Source organism: Sphaeramia orbicularis, chromosome 4 (genome assembly GCF_902148855.1).
Source record: "Sphaeramia orbicularis chromosome 4, fSphaOr1.1, whole genome shotgun sequence".
Classification (NCBI taxonomy): Eukaryota; Metazoa; Chordata; class Actinopteri; order Kurtiformes; family Apogonidae; genus Sphaeramia; species Sphaeramia orbicularis.
Window position 1 is genome coordinate 40826673 of NC_043960.1, and position 15076 is coordinate 40841748.

General features: G+C 38.3%; 1 protein-coding gene across 1 annotated transcript in view; it reads left to right on the plus strand.

Annotated features, from left to right (window-relative positions):
* The window catches only part of LOC115417579 (mucin-17-like), a 42173-nt gene that overhangs the window by 26498 nt on the left and 599 nt on the right, over nt 1-15076 (plus strand). Inside the window, exons 8-10 of the mRNA XM_030131599.1 lie at nt 704-1594; nt 10800-11984; nt 13836-13866. Coding sequence (XP_029987459.1) covers nt 704-1594; nt 10800-11984; nt 13836-13866 — 2107 coding nt within the window. The remainder of the gene's footprint in view (nt 1-703; nt 1595-10799; nt 11985-13835; nt 13867-15076) is intronic.

Sequence of the window (15076 nt, forward strand, 5' to 3'; positions counted from 1 at the left end):
ATACTGTGTCTTCGTTAAATTGGCACAACCGATTTTGATTCTACAGCTTGGCTTTATTTTTTAGGCTTGCACTGAAAACATCAGGCTTATATCGGAAAAATTCCAGCAGATGTAATTCTCATTGCAAAATAAGAATGACATTTTCATCTTTCATGATGTCATCTTATAAAATTTTCACTGAGGCGAAACATCTGCATAACCTAATCATTTTAAGTAAACAAGAACAGCATGAAAACAGAAGGGAAGTGCATTTGTCAGAATAAAAAGCTGAGGAATGAATGTTTTCGTGGAGACTGCAAGGCTGTACGCACATTTACATTAATATTTAAAACAAATCATGTCTCTCAGAAGTAGATAAAAGATGGGAATAACATTTGGCTAAAAAATATTATGTGAATGAAATTCTTTTTGCAATCACATTAATGTCACATGAATCCAATATATGTTTGTGTGTTAGAGTTACCGATTAGATTTACAGGAGTGGATTTAGAGAAATCAGAGCAACGGGTGAAAGGTTCAATGTGAAACATGCATGTATCACTGTCCTGGACTTAAACATGTTTCAGTGGCAATAACAGGTTTACTGCACAGGGAGATGTGGTTGGAGTGAGATATAGTGCTGTGTTGTGCTGCAGCAGATAAAGCAGGTCACGTGAGAGCAGTACACTTTCTGCAAATACAATGTGCTTATTGTGTGTTGCAGCCCACCAGCCAGCAGGGGTCCAGGCTGCAGAGGCACAGGCTTTGTACCAGGCCACCAATCCAGCGGCAGAAACCACTTCATCCGTCACTGAGTCCCAACAAAGTGCCTCTTCTTCCAAGACTTCAACCTGGACCGGCTTGGTCAACTTGGAAAAAGCAGAGGTTCATTCTATTGCAAGAATCAACAACTCCTCTGAGATCTCCGAAGAGCATGTAGTCATCCACCTGAGGCCAGAGCAAGGTTGGGATGAGAAACAGGATGTTCCCAGAAGTAGCCAAGAGGAATTTGACAAGCCAGAGAGCACCAACACACTGGGCCTTTCTGATCTCGAAAGCCTTGAGAGCCATGGAGGTTCTGCCCACGAGGTAGAAGATGGCAGCTACTTTGGATCTGACAGCCCTGCGTTCTCATCTGTAGCATCTTCAACTCCCCAGCCTCAGAGCAGCAACAGTGTGTTGGCTGAGTTTGTCAACACTCTGATGAAGCCTTTTAGGTACTGGACTGGAGGCAAGGAGGTAGAAGAGACAGAGAAAGAACCATCAGAGCCTGAGGAAAAAGCAGGGGAGAACCAGACGCAGGTAGAAGAATCTAGTAGAAATCTGAGTGTACCGAAAGCCAGCACAAACAAGGGGAGCATGGATAATGCCATTGTGGACCATAGAAGCAGCCCTTTTTCTTTCAAGCCTCTCATGAGTGGACTACAGAATCCAGAGGAAGGTCTGTCTGAGCAGGAGAAAGAGGTGATGCCGCTTATTAAATTAATGCCTGCAGTCCAAAACACAGGGCAAAGTGACAGCACCGCCCGGCCAGGAGAGCGAGCCTCCAGCGCTTCTGCCGACAGCCCATCATCTTCTACGAACGGTATGAGCTCTCCATTTATGTGCATTCACCGTTGTTTGTTTGTTATCATTTGTACTTATGGGTCACCTTTAACCTTAACAAGTAATAAATGGATGTGAAATTGAACTGAAATGCGGCGCATAAGCCTGCGAGTGAAGCGAAATTGAAATTGCTGTTTTCCAAATGGAAGTGTGGTGCATTTAAATGCCGCTGGTAAATATAGGATCTATTTGTGTCATGCTATTTAAACAGCTTCTGTCTCTCTATTCCGCCCTCTCTTCTTTCCCCTTGAGTGTGCTGTAATATATTCCTCCGCAGGGCAATTTGAAGTAGTGCTGTAAATTTAATTAAACTGTAATTGCAAACAAACAGAAGGGGCATATCACATACAGTATATGGAAAATGTTGGAGTGGAGCCTGTTTTGTGTTCATTCTCATATTTATTGACAGAGTGCTTTGTTTACAGTAGAAGCTGTCAGACGGACTAACAGCTAAGCTTGAATTTGAATCCATTTTGATTTCATAAAAGGTTTTCATGCTTATGTATTGTTTGTTTTGAACAAAGCAGACCTGCATCTCAAATGTCAGCTTATTTATGCATTAAGAATGGGTGGTATTAGCTGTGAAGAATAAATTAAACAAATGCAAAAAAAAATAATGCTACTTGACCAGATATGGTTGGAGGTTTAGACAGTCTGTGCCAAGCTTGACAAATATATGGGTCCATTGTTAGTCTGTGTGGAAGAGTGTGAGGCTCTGTCAGACAAAGGAGAGGAAATTACCCTCAGTAACTGTGAACTACAGTACACGTCAGGATGGAAAAGGTCAACCGGTCATTTCTTTGTAAAAATTCTTCAGCACCAATCCAAAAAACACAGCTTCCAGTCAGCAATAAGAGTAAGTAAGTAAGTAAGTACAGGGTGGGGAAGCAAAATTTACAATATTTTGAGGCAGGGATTGAAAGACAGTGTATGACCAATTAGTTTATTGAAAGTCATGAGAATTTATTTGCCACAAGAAAATTGACATAATAGAAAATGTTTTTATTCTATGTGTCCTCCTTCTTTCTCAATAACTGCCTTCACACACTTCCTGAAACTTGCGCAAGTGTTCCTCAATATTCGGGTGACAACTTCTCCCATTCTTCTTTAATAGTATCTTCCAGACTTTCTCATAATAGTTTTGCTCATAGTCATTCTCTTCTTTACATTATAAACAGTCTTTATGGACACTCCAACTATTTTTGAAATCTCCTTTGGTGTGACGAGTGCATTCAGCAAATCACACACTCTTTGACGTTTGCTTTCCTGATTACTCATATGGGCAAAAGTTTCTGAAAAGGTATGGATAATAGTGTTAGGTATGATTATGACATCAATATATGTTTGGTTTCAAAACAATTGACGTAGTGCCTGCTGAGAAAAAAACAACTAAATGTTCATTGTAAATTTTGCTTCCCCACCCTGTAAGTAAGTAAGTAAGTAAGTAAATTTTATTTATATAGCACAGACAGAAGAAATATTAAAGCTCCAGTTATTCATATAAATAGTTATATAACTAGCAGATGTGGATATTTTTTGTTTTCTGTCACATACAATTTTTACCCCGTATTATTTTTGTACTTCCAGTGTTTTTGCACATGTGCACTACGTGGATAAATTTGGTACTCCAAATAAAGTGAAATTTACTCTACAGGATGTATAAAAAAAATAAATAAAAAAAAAAAACTATACATTTTGAAAAATTACACCCAGTTCCACATTTGATAAATTATGGAATTTTCTTTTATGGATGTCAGTAAGTCGGGGATTGGTAGATATTTGTTCAAATTTACAGACCCAGGTTTTCATGCATGAGTGAGCAGGGGCAAATTGCGCAATCCAAGTTAAAACTGGTTTGCGCGAAGAAGCAGTGGGATTTAAACCCTAACCCTAACCCTAGCTTGGCCTGTCCTCAGTGACATTTTCAGGCCTAAACAAGTTGAATTAACTTTGAAAGGCAGGAACAGCTGCCATGGGTAAAGAAATGAAACTGACATGGTGGCCAAAGTGTTAATGCTGTAGCCTGGTAATTTTGTGGAAAACAAGATGGATGCCCATTGCCCCCTCTCATGACCTTTGTTTGGATTTAAATCCTATCCTATCTTATTTTATGTTATGTTATGTTATCTTATCTTATCTTATCAGTTTATGACTGGACAGTTATCACTCTAGTAGAAGAAAAAACAAAGCTAAGGCCAAAATATAACACAGAAGCGTAAAAAATTGCTCAAAAGCACGTTAAATGAACCAGAAAGATCCAAAATAAGTGAGGGTGTCAAACTGCAAAAAGCATAGCACAGCCTCAGTGTCGGCTTTTTTTTTAATGGCCACGACAGATAAAATATCCTGGGCTTTAGCGGTAAAGGAGGAAAACAAAGAAAGACTCAAACTCCCCCACATGCTGCCAGAATGATTCAGTAAAGGTGACAGGCTTCTCTCACCTAGCAATTGCCACTTTTATTAATATAAATACTGCCGCTGTGCTACCTGAACCCCCCTCAAAACGGTATTAATGAAAATCCAAGCTTTAGGCCGCATGCATTATTCACAGCTGTATCCAATTAACACGGAGGTTGGGCTCCACCGCCGTTCGCACTCACCTCCATCTATGTCTCTGCCAATTAGGCCCCAGCTCTCTGAAGGTAGGCCGTAATGATCACTACAGAGAGGACGAGCGGCACAAAAGGGGGATGCGTTGACTATGGAAGACGGAGAAATGGGAAAGATTTTTGTCACAATGGAAAGACACCCAAATTCTATTTTTTTTCTTAAACCAGCATCAGTGACTTGTTATTGTACAGCACATGCAGACTCTCCTTTGGATCTCAGCTCTTCTTACTTATTGATTGTGCCATGTTGCCTCTTTGATTGAGCCACGCATTCAAGAGACATTAAAATTAAAAGACTGATAAATAATTAATCAAATAAAATAGACGCAATCAATAAGAAAATTAAAAATGAATACAAACATTTTAATACTTGAAGATGGTGTCTGAATATAGAGGGAAAAAAAACACATTTTTCAGTGTAATCCAAAATACTTTATACCAGTGGTTCCCAACCTTTTTTTGACACGTGACCCCATTTTAACCCTTTCATGTAGTAGTCACTACAGTGGACAGCTGTTCAAAGGTGTTCTCTTGTATATTCATGGATTTTGTGGTTCTTTTTTTTTTTTTTTTTTTTAACACATATCTTTATTAAAGTTTTAAGACACTACATATCTTTTCTGACATGAATTGGTAACATTATGTAGATCTCTCCTGAGCATAAACCCCCAGAATCACAAGCCCTCCCTATAGTTTTCACACAATTTTTCAGTAAATACATGTTTCTGTGAGTCTAAAATTAAACGTGTGGTGTCCAGCTGAGTGGACATTTTTGCAACTTCATGAAAAATAGGTTCATAAGATTTTTTTTTTTTTTTTCATTATTGTTTTTTTTTTAATGTATTTTTAAAATTTTTAATTTTTTTAAAATTTCATTTATTTTTTAAATTTATTTTTCAGAAGAAAATTTTCAATTGCATTGTTTTTTTCATGCCTAAAGAGGAATAAAAACACTCAGGAAAAAAATTTTGATGAAGGTTCTCATAATTCGTGCATGAAAGGGTTAACATCACAAATTTCTGGTGACCGCAGACATTCAAAACAGACATTTTTTTGCTAAAATTAATTTGTTTTTGATCATGTAATAGTTTGCTATACTATGTTGCAAATAAACGTTAATTTTAGATTATACTTAGTCTATATAATGTATATTATTGAGGACGGAGGCAGAAAAGCCAGGTGTAGATTACTGCACAAAGTGAGAATTTTATTTTCCTTGGTTAGGATATGTACAGTCAGTCCAGCTTGGATTTACAAGGCTGACAATTAATACTGAACAAACAATAACTCAAACTATGAATTATGAAAGAGCTGCAGCATCTGAAACTGACCACAATGAACATTTGAAAGATAAACAGTACCACAGTGCTTCAGTTTCAGCTTCACAGTTTGTCATGTCTTTTATGGATTGGGATTGTCTCTGTCAACTCACCATATATTTGTTATTAGTAAGTTTTAATTCTTATTTTTATTAATTACTAGAATTTCAGGTGACCCCATTTGAATTCCAGGCGACCCCACATGGAGTCCCGACCCCACAGTTGAAAAACACTACTTTATACATTATTGTCTTCAGATCCTGCTGATTTGCTTCTCGTAAAAGCCTGTACAGTCTGAATGAGCTCTGGATTTGTATACATATGAGCGTCAACACAATCTCTTCAACCCCCAAGGCTAAATTTATGTGACTGAGGACAAGGACGTCTGCGCATTGACACTGAATGTAGATGCTCCTGACAAGATTCACATGGCCAGGCAATAACTTGTCCTCTGTCTTCTTTATTAGATGCCATATCTTGCAGATGGGCAGAGGTGGCATTGCTACCATCTCTCTGGCTGTCGTTTTCTGTCTGTCGTTGTCAGCCTCTGCGCTCACAATTTAATATCATGTCTGCTGCACCGAGCACAGTGGCGTCAATGCGGCAGAACTGGTCAATGGAAGAACACAATTACCATCTGAAAAGGTTTTATCATGAAGTTTGTTTAGCACAATTCCCATCTTGATTTGTGTCTCTCCTAGCAAAGGCCTCTCTAACAGATTTACAGCAGCAGAGTTGAACTTTAAACTTCATTCTAAAGCAGCACCACAAAATCACCCAAACCTGTACCTAATTCTCTCATTTTATTTATCACATGGGTCATTACATAGATGATGAAACCCAGATTAATGCATTTAATTATTCTCCCTTTCATCAGTGTGTGTGTGCGTGTAGTAAAAGTATGTAATTAGCTATTTGGATTATTAATAGGACAATTACACCCCTCTGCATAGCTTTTATGGAAATGAACCTCAGGCTCATAAACCTCACTTACGCAAAAGGCAACAGCAGACCTTCTGAATAATTTACTTGCATTTTAATATTTTACGCATGGACATATTTGTGTATGTTCTCCCTCTCGCTGTAGTTTGTTGTGCTGGGTTGAGTTGCATGCCCCCCCTTCTGTACCGCTAGACTTTCCAGACATGTTAACTCATCTGAGGAAGGCTAAACCGAGCTGAGAGACGATGCTGGTAACCTAGGCCTCTGAGCAACACGGCTGTTTTACTGCCCTAAAAAAAAAAAGCACACTAGGCATGAGTCACGCATGCAGGCAGAATGAATTATAGATGGCGTAGACAGTGTCTGGTTTAAAGCCATAAGCAGATAAGGTACAGTGGACCACTTCATCTAAATAAACAAGTCTAGATGGAGCTTGGCGGAGAGCGAGTCATTTGCTTATCGTCTTGCAAGCCGTCCTGCGTTTTTCCACATGGTTTCTCTCACCACAGGCAACAGTATTCCAGCAGGAGGTTGTTTTGGGTAAAAAAAAAACAAAAAAAAACACAGGCTGTAAGAACAGAGAGACAGAGAATAGAAGTGTGAAATTACCTTGAATGCATCCCTCTGTGCGCGTATGTTTGGGGCTGTGTGTACATGCATGTGTGTTTATGGGTTTCCACAAACAGGGGATTCCCAAACCTTTAGCAACCTCAGTAACCACACTCATCAACTTCACTGGAGAGGAAAAAAGACCTGAAACCTCTAACTTAGAGAAAATTACAATTTGTTTTTACTGTATATACCTTGTCCACGGACATTTTCACATCAAATTTTTACATCAAATTTACAGATATTGCGGACTATCAAACAGCTCAAATTACCAACAAATATACCGAAACTAATCGGTATTCATGTGGGCGGTTAGAATTTAAGAGGGAAAATTAACTTTAATATTCACTTAATACGTACAACCAGGAAGGATTTTTGTGTTTCAGTCAGCAGGTGAGACTGTGAAACAGATTCAACATAGAGTTAAAGCAATGTCCAAGCATGAAACAATTTAAAAGGAGGTACAAAGACACAATTTTTAAGAGGTACAGGGATGAGAGAGGTGTTGGGTATCAGTGGGTGTTAAAAAGATGTACAAGTATGTGATATATACAGGGTGGGGAAGCAAAATTTACAATGAACATTTAGTTGTTTTTTCTCAGCAGGCACTACGTCAATTGTTTTGAAACCAAACATATATTGATGTCATAATCATACCTAACACTATTATCCATACCTTTTCAGAAACTTTTGCCCATATGAGTAATCAGGAAAGCAAACGTCAAAGAGTGTGTGATTTGCTGAATGCACTCGTCACACCAAAGGAGATTTCAAAAATAGTTGGAGTGTCCATAAAGACTGTTTATAATGTAAAGAAGAGAATGACTGAGCAAAACTATTACGAGAAAGTCTGGAAGATACTATTAAAGAAGAATGGGAGAAGTTGTCACCCGAATATTTGAGGAACACCTGCGCAAGTTTCAGGAAGCGTGTGAAGGCAGTTATTGAGAAAGAAGGAGGACACATAGAATAAAAACATTTTCTATTATGTCAATTTTCTTGTGGCAAATAAATTCTCATGACTTTCAATAAACTAATTGGTCATACACTGTCTTTCAATCCCTGCCTCAAAATATTGTAAATTTTGCTTCCCCACCCTGTAAATCTGTGCATGTATATGTATGTATATAAATATGTGTTATTGTATTATGTCTTTATATAAATTATATTTGTTTGTAATAATATAAAGCCAGAAACAACATTATCTAACAGTAAGTATCAGCCATTAGAGTATAGATTTGTTTAGACTAGGAAGCTTATTATTATTAATCATTTAAGGAGAAGGGGTGGGAGTTTATAAGTTATACTTCTTCGCAGTCATTTTCGAATATGTATTGTATGTCTTATGTTTAACTGTTTGTTTATTTATTTTGCTTCTTTTTTGACATTCATATTCAAAATAAATACATCAGTCAATCACATTAAATAGAACCTTTACTCTCATTGATATTTTTATATCATCATACTAATTATCCATATAGGCACACACTTGGTTAAAAAAAATAGTTTGTTTAGAGCATCTTTCACAGAGTAAGTTTACAAAGTGCTTCACATGAGAAAAAATATTACAAATAAAACTATAAAAACAGTAAAAAGAAGCAAACTTTAAATAAATTAATTAATTAATAACAGACCTTAAAAAATAACAAAATAATTACAGACAGAGGTACAAGGTTGCTGAAGAGCTTCCCAAGAGTAAAAACTTGCTTCACAAAATAAAATCTGTTAAAAATAAGACCGTACAAAGAGTGAAAAGAAATAGATCAATAAAACAGACAAAAACTAAACTCAAAATAGACCAGATTGTGATTCTAAACAGAACTATGTGAGACAAAGGCCAAATGAATAATTGAAAATGGACTACACTGAGCATTTTTCTATACTTTATTAAAGTTGCTATGCTTGTTATTTTCATGTAATCATTGAGGAAAATTCCACAATAGTCGCTTTTCCATTGGACAAACTTTACTGATATTTACTAAATGTAAAAAAAAACAGAAGTGCGTAATGTCGGTTTTTCCATTAAATCACAAATGCAATGATTTGTTTATTTATTATTGCGAGGTGACACAAGAAGTCATTCCATAAACATGGTGATAAACATAAATATGGTGTTGATTTACAGATATATTCATTATTATTCTATATTACCCTTCTGTCCCGTACTAAATTAAAAAATGATTCAGTTTCCTGGTGTGTCCACACATACCATGGCATGTCTCGTTTAAAGCTCTTCTTCTTTGCTTGTTGTAACATCCGTCAACATCCGTTTTTTGGGGTTTTTTTTTTATTCATGTGACTCTAGTTGAAAGGTCTTTCCATTGTAGTTTTGCATGATATACCAATTGCACTACCCCCAAAAACCCACCTCTTGCCAGCGCAAAAACTTTTTATCGAAAAATGAAAGTTTTGGCAAAATTGTCATTTTTCCATTAGGTGAATTTTTATGTACAAGTTATATTCACGCAATTTTAGGGTCAATGGAAAAACGACTAATTACCTTTCATTATATTTTAATTCAAGTTGTCTGGAAATAAGAATTCTCCTTTCCTACTCTGTGTTCAACAAAGAAGCTTAGACAAGTGACTTTACTTTTCCACGGTGTCAGGCTCATCTGTGTTTAGATTCAGTCTTTCAAACTGGACCAATAGGGGCGAGCTCCAGAGGGAAAGTTAAAAGATAGGACTGTTTAGTATTAACATAGTGTTGGAGCCTATAAAGCAGGCATTTCCAGTGTTACATACAACAGTCCATGAGATTTTATTATTTTCTGCATACTCAAAAAAGAAAAGAATTTCTACTCAAAAAGGAAATTATGCAATAAAAAAAGTGAATGACCTCGAAACCTGTGCAATTATAGTTAATAAAATGTGGAACTAGCAGTGGAAAAAACTATTTCAGAACTAACAACAGCAAGAAGTGTAAGTTACACCAGATGCGTCAGATACCTTGTATCATAATGTCATTGCCCAAATTACAGTGAATTACAGTTATTTTCACTTCATCATTGAGTCCAAGTGAATGCTTGCAGCAATTTTGAGGCTTTTTTGTCAAGCCATTACTGACATCCACCGACCACGCAATAGATGAAAAAATAAGAAAACTACAACAAACAATGCAACATCAACTCAACAAAATATAATCACAGTTAAAAACAGCTTTGTTTTTGTTTCCCCCACTGTTAATAATTCATGATGTACAAGAAGAGAATGGATTTACACAATACAGGACATTTAATTATACAGTGGATTTGTAAAACATATTTGATGTTGTGCATTTTTCATCAAAGTTTTCCTCACTGTACCAAAATATATCAAATTAACCAAAACTAAGGTCATTCTGCAAAATTACGAAAAAACCCAAAAACATTGTACTGTGATTAAATCATAAGAATACATAAAAAATATATAGGTTTAAAAAGTATAAATAAAAAAAAAAGCATTGTACTGAGATTAAATCATACGAATAAATTTATATATATATATATAAAGTATAAATAAAAAAAACCTCTGGTCTAAATACAACATACATGACCTGTTATAATACAGCTCATACAGATCCTGTTTCTGTAATGACACTAAAGCTGTGCGCCCTGAGTTTCATCAGGCTTGTCTAAACCAGGCTCTAGTTTTACATTACTAATTCCACATCCATAAAATTAAAACCACCCCCACACTCCCTTCCCCCACAGTGAAATTGTATTAATTACTCTGCCTTGTCTCTTTGTTCCCTGTAGAATTCATTGGTCCCAGCGAGCGATCACGGCCCGCTGAACATGTCAACATATCCAGCCCACAGGGTCCCAGGGGAGGCCCAGCTTTTGCTCTGGGCCCCAGCAGCCCATTTCGGTGGGCCATCAAGTCAATGCGTAACTCCAAACGGGGTCCCCCTGGAAATGCGGCTGATGTTGGGAAGCGTCCCACTTGGAAGCCCATGGAAGCCAAAGCAGGACCCCTTGAAATGATGACACTGCCAACCTCCCGTCGCCAGGACAACCCAGAAAACTACTCAGGTGAAGGAAAGGACCAGGAGGAGGAAGGGGCTAACGCTCCACCCCCTGCCTCAGGGGAGGAAAGAGACATAGAGGGGAGTGGCGAAGGGAGAAACTTTCCAGGTGGGTTTGGATTTAAGGTCAGCACTGACAATTTGGCCCGCAGTGGTGTCAAACTTAGTCCAGAAACAGAGACATCAGCCAGTGAAGGCCAGAGTGAGCAGATGGCTGTGGCAGAACACACTACTCTGTCCCAGTGGCAGCTAGTGGAACAACCCAACACCCCGCCTCAGGGCTCCCAGGGGCCGCAGACAGCAGAGGAGGCAAGGGGAGAGATCCTGTATGTCCGCCGGCCCACTGAACTCCTCTCTGCCTCTTCACACAAAGGAGAAGGTGGTTCAAATTCAGGCTTCGCTCCTGTTTTTAGGAAAAACCGTAAAGGTACAAGCCCAAACCCCCAGGCTGAATCCAAGATTGTGACTTCTACACCTGAATCCTTGATGAAAGTTCTCACAACTTCTGATGCAACCAAAGCAGCACCTCTGACCACCACAGACACACAGAGCACAGACCCCACCACCACAGAAAACCCATCTGAACACGTATCCACCGAGGAGTCGTCGATCTCCGTTTCTTGGGTTCGATCAGAGGAGGAAAAAACCACAGCAGCGCCCAACCTGCAGGGCCGCCTCTCAGCCACTACAGGTGCCGTTCAGTTGACCACTGTGGCGTCAGATTCCAGGTTTAGCGCCACAGAGATGGAATCCAGGTCTGCGGTGTCTGAGTCCTTCGTGGTTGGAAGTCGATGGACACCTTTTAAAGGTGTGAGCCCAAAGGCGGAGGAGCAGAAAACCACAACAGACAGCAAAGAAATCAACAACCCTTTTGGTTTTCTAGTCCCCAACTGGGCCTTTGGGCTGGTTCCATCAGGTATGTAAACTCCTCAGCAGTGGGGGTGCTAGCTTGAATGGCACCCTGTATGAGACACCCCTTTACACCCCCCACCCCCACCACCACCACCACATACAAGTCCGTTGTGTTACTTGTACAATAACGTACCCCCCCACACACACACACACACACACACACATACTCACACCATTTTTTCAGGGATGAGGGGGTGGCAGCAGGCTGATGCTGCCATTAGTGGGGCTTTGTTGAAAAAAGGTTGAAAAACACTGCATTACATATTAGAAAACCATTTTACATAGTAATTTTTATTTTTTATTTCGGGATGCGTTGCCACCCCACCCCCACCCCCCGAGCTGTGCCACCCTGTATGGCTGCTCATAATGCACATGCCAGAAACACCCCCCCGCTCAGTGTTGACGATACAAACTTTACTGTCAGCATAATCTTAATGATTAAGAGTGATGATCTAATCAACAGTAATTTATGCAATTATGTATTCAGCTCAGCTCAGCTAGAGCTATCATTCATATCATCACCATCCTGAGGCAACATATGCGTAGTACAGTAAGATTATTTGTTCACACTGCTGCTATAACTGCCATAATTCTGAATATTTAGCTGTCAGTTACTCTACGTGTCATAGAAATATTGGTATCAATGATATAATAATCATTTTTGTCATCGAGCAAGCCCAATAAGTATTTATAGTAATAATCAGAAGAGTGATACAGTGGAACTTTTAACTAAGATTTCTGTTTGCCTTGTAGGATTCTAGGAAACACAGGGCAGATGCAGTATGTATGACATAATTAATAATTTAAATACTGTTAACCTCGTAGCATAATTGCCTAAGTCATACACGATATGGACAAAAGTATTGGGACAGGTTGAATTCAGGTGTTTCTTTTCAAACAGGGGTCTGGGATACAAAACAATAATGATACATCCCATAATGGAGTTTTATATTGGGATAAATATCATTGCATTGCTGAATTTGGTTCATATTGTTATCTTTGCTTCCAAAATGCTTCAGAGATGTTTTTTTTACTTAATTTCTCTCAGCATTGATTTTTTTTCTATCCATGACTATGATTTTAAATGTTCTACCTCTAAATTTGTAAAACATTTTTCATGCTCTGACTGTAAATAATTGTTTTCTACCACAACTAACCATCTACTTTCTTCACATCTCACTTCAGAAGAAAAGTCTCCCATTAAACTTTAAGGAAATATTGATGTTTATAAACTATAAGGACAAAAATATTGGGACCTGTTCATGCTGATCTGAGATAAAAACATCAATATGAATAATCAATGTGATATTTAACACAATATAAAATTATATTATGACATTGTCATTATTGTTTTACAGCGCAGAACCATTAGAAAAGAAACACCTGAATTCAACGTGTTCCAGTTTTTTTGTCCATGTAGTGTATGACTTGTATGGCAATTATGCTATGCGGCAAGTGACATGCAAAACTTGCACAAAAAAGGTGATGATAAAAGTTCTAGTCAAACCTGAAGTGCTGTAGAACTATGTAGAAGTAGTGATGGAAATGTGACATTTCATGCAGCTCCTTTCATACAGGCAAATGGAAATTATTTAAATTCTTATGCAAAATGATTGCACTTAGTTCCAGTATTTTTGACAGGCCTGTGCCCTCAGACTGAGCTCACAGCCTCCTTAGACCGCCTCAAATATCCACCCATATGTCCTTACTGCGTCTGTCTCGTGTTGTTTCATTCTACATCTCCGCCCTCTCTCCATCTCTAACTTCAGTCATGTATTCTTAATTCAGGCCTCCTCTTGCTTTCTGCCCTCACATCCTCTTTCATTTCTTTGGCCTTTCTTCTTTTGTTACACAGACAGCTCCATACGGCCAGCCAGTGCAGTGAGGTGAGACCAACCAGGTCTTAGAGAAGTAATTAGTGGGTCAGAGCGAGTGCGTTTAGGTGGACTAGAATGAGGCGGGGAGTCTAGTCAGCAACAAATCAGTGTAGACACAAACTACAAGATGAGACTTGTAATTGACTGCGGTCCCTTCTCCTTTCTCATTCACCAGTTTATTCATGTTTACTCGCTGTTTCTCCTGTGCTCAGTTCAACTTTCTCCTCTCACACTCCATCCCTGAACTTGTTGTTCATGTTCACATTAACAGAAGCACCAGCGCTGTTTGTCTCAGCATGTTCACATTGATTTGTTTTGATAGTTAATGGACTTGCAGCGGTGGCAACAAACCACACAATAGATGAACATTATACACAGTGGATTCTTAGGGCCAATCATCTCCTCCTTGTCCAAATACAGCTTAACCACTAAAATGTGTTTGCTTAATGTTTAATGTATCTGTCTAGAACGGCTGCAGTATTTATTGTGTGTTTCCGACAAATGAGGGATTTTTATTCATTCTCAGCTTAGTGTGCGTACTTTTATTCCTGGGTTTCGATCATGCATTTTATATAATTATGACTTGGACGATCGCTCACCCGACTCAGTTAAGTACATTTCTAAAACTTTTCGGCATCAGTCATCACATGGTGCGGGTAGAGCTGGTAGGGATTGAACAGAACAAGAATATACATCGTTGGAATAAAACATTTTTACCTCCGGAAATAATTGTGACAATGTGATTTATTCTTAAAGTGTAACTGGGACTCAGTATAATCTTTGTACTCAGTCAAAGGTGATTACCGATGTACACTCAAGGGATTTAAAAACACACCACCAGACTTTTGCAAATTTTCCAGGATCAATTTAACCCTGTAAAGCCTGAACTATTTAATCACTGACAGAAAATTCAATTTGTTTGAAATCAGAGCCTTTATTGGTCCATCTGAACATCCAAGGAAAATGTGTTTTCAAATAACAATTTCCATTCCATTGTATGAGTTTCAGTTTTGTATCATATTTGATACACTGGGTCTCAATGCTCAAATATCATTATTTTTGAACAAACAAAAACATAATATAACACAAACATGTCTAACAAATTGCTAATTCCTTTTAAAAATTGCAAAGTTCTGCCTCCTGACAATATTGTAGTGTCACTGGAAAGGCCTCTGGTGAATGAATTCCTCCACCCTGGTGGATTATCCATGTATTGCAT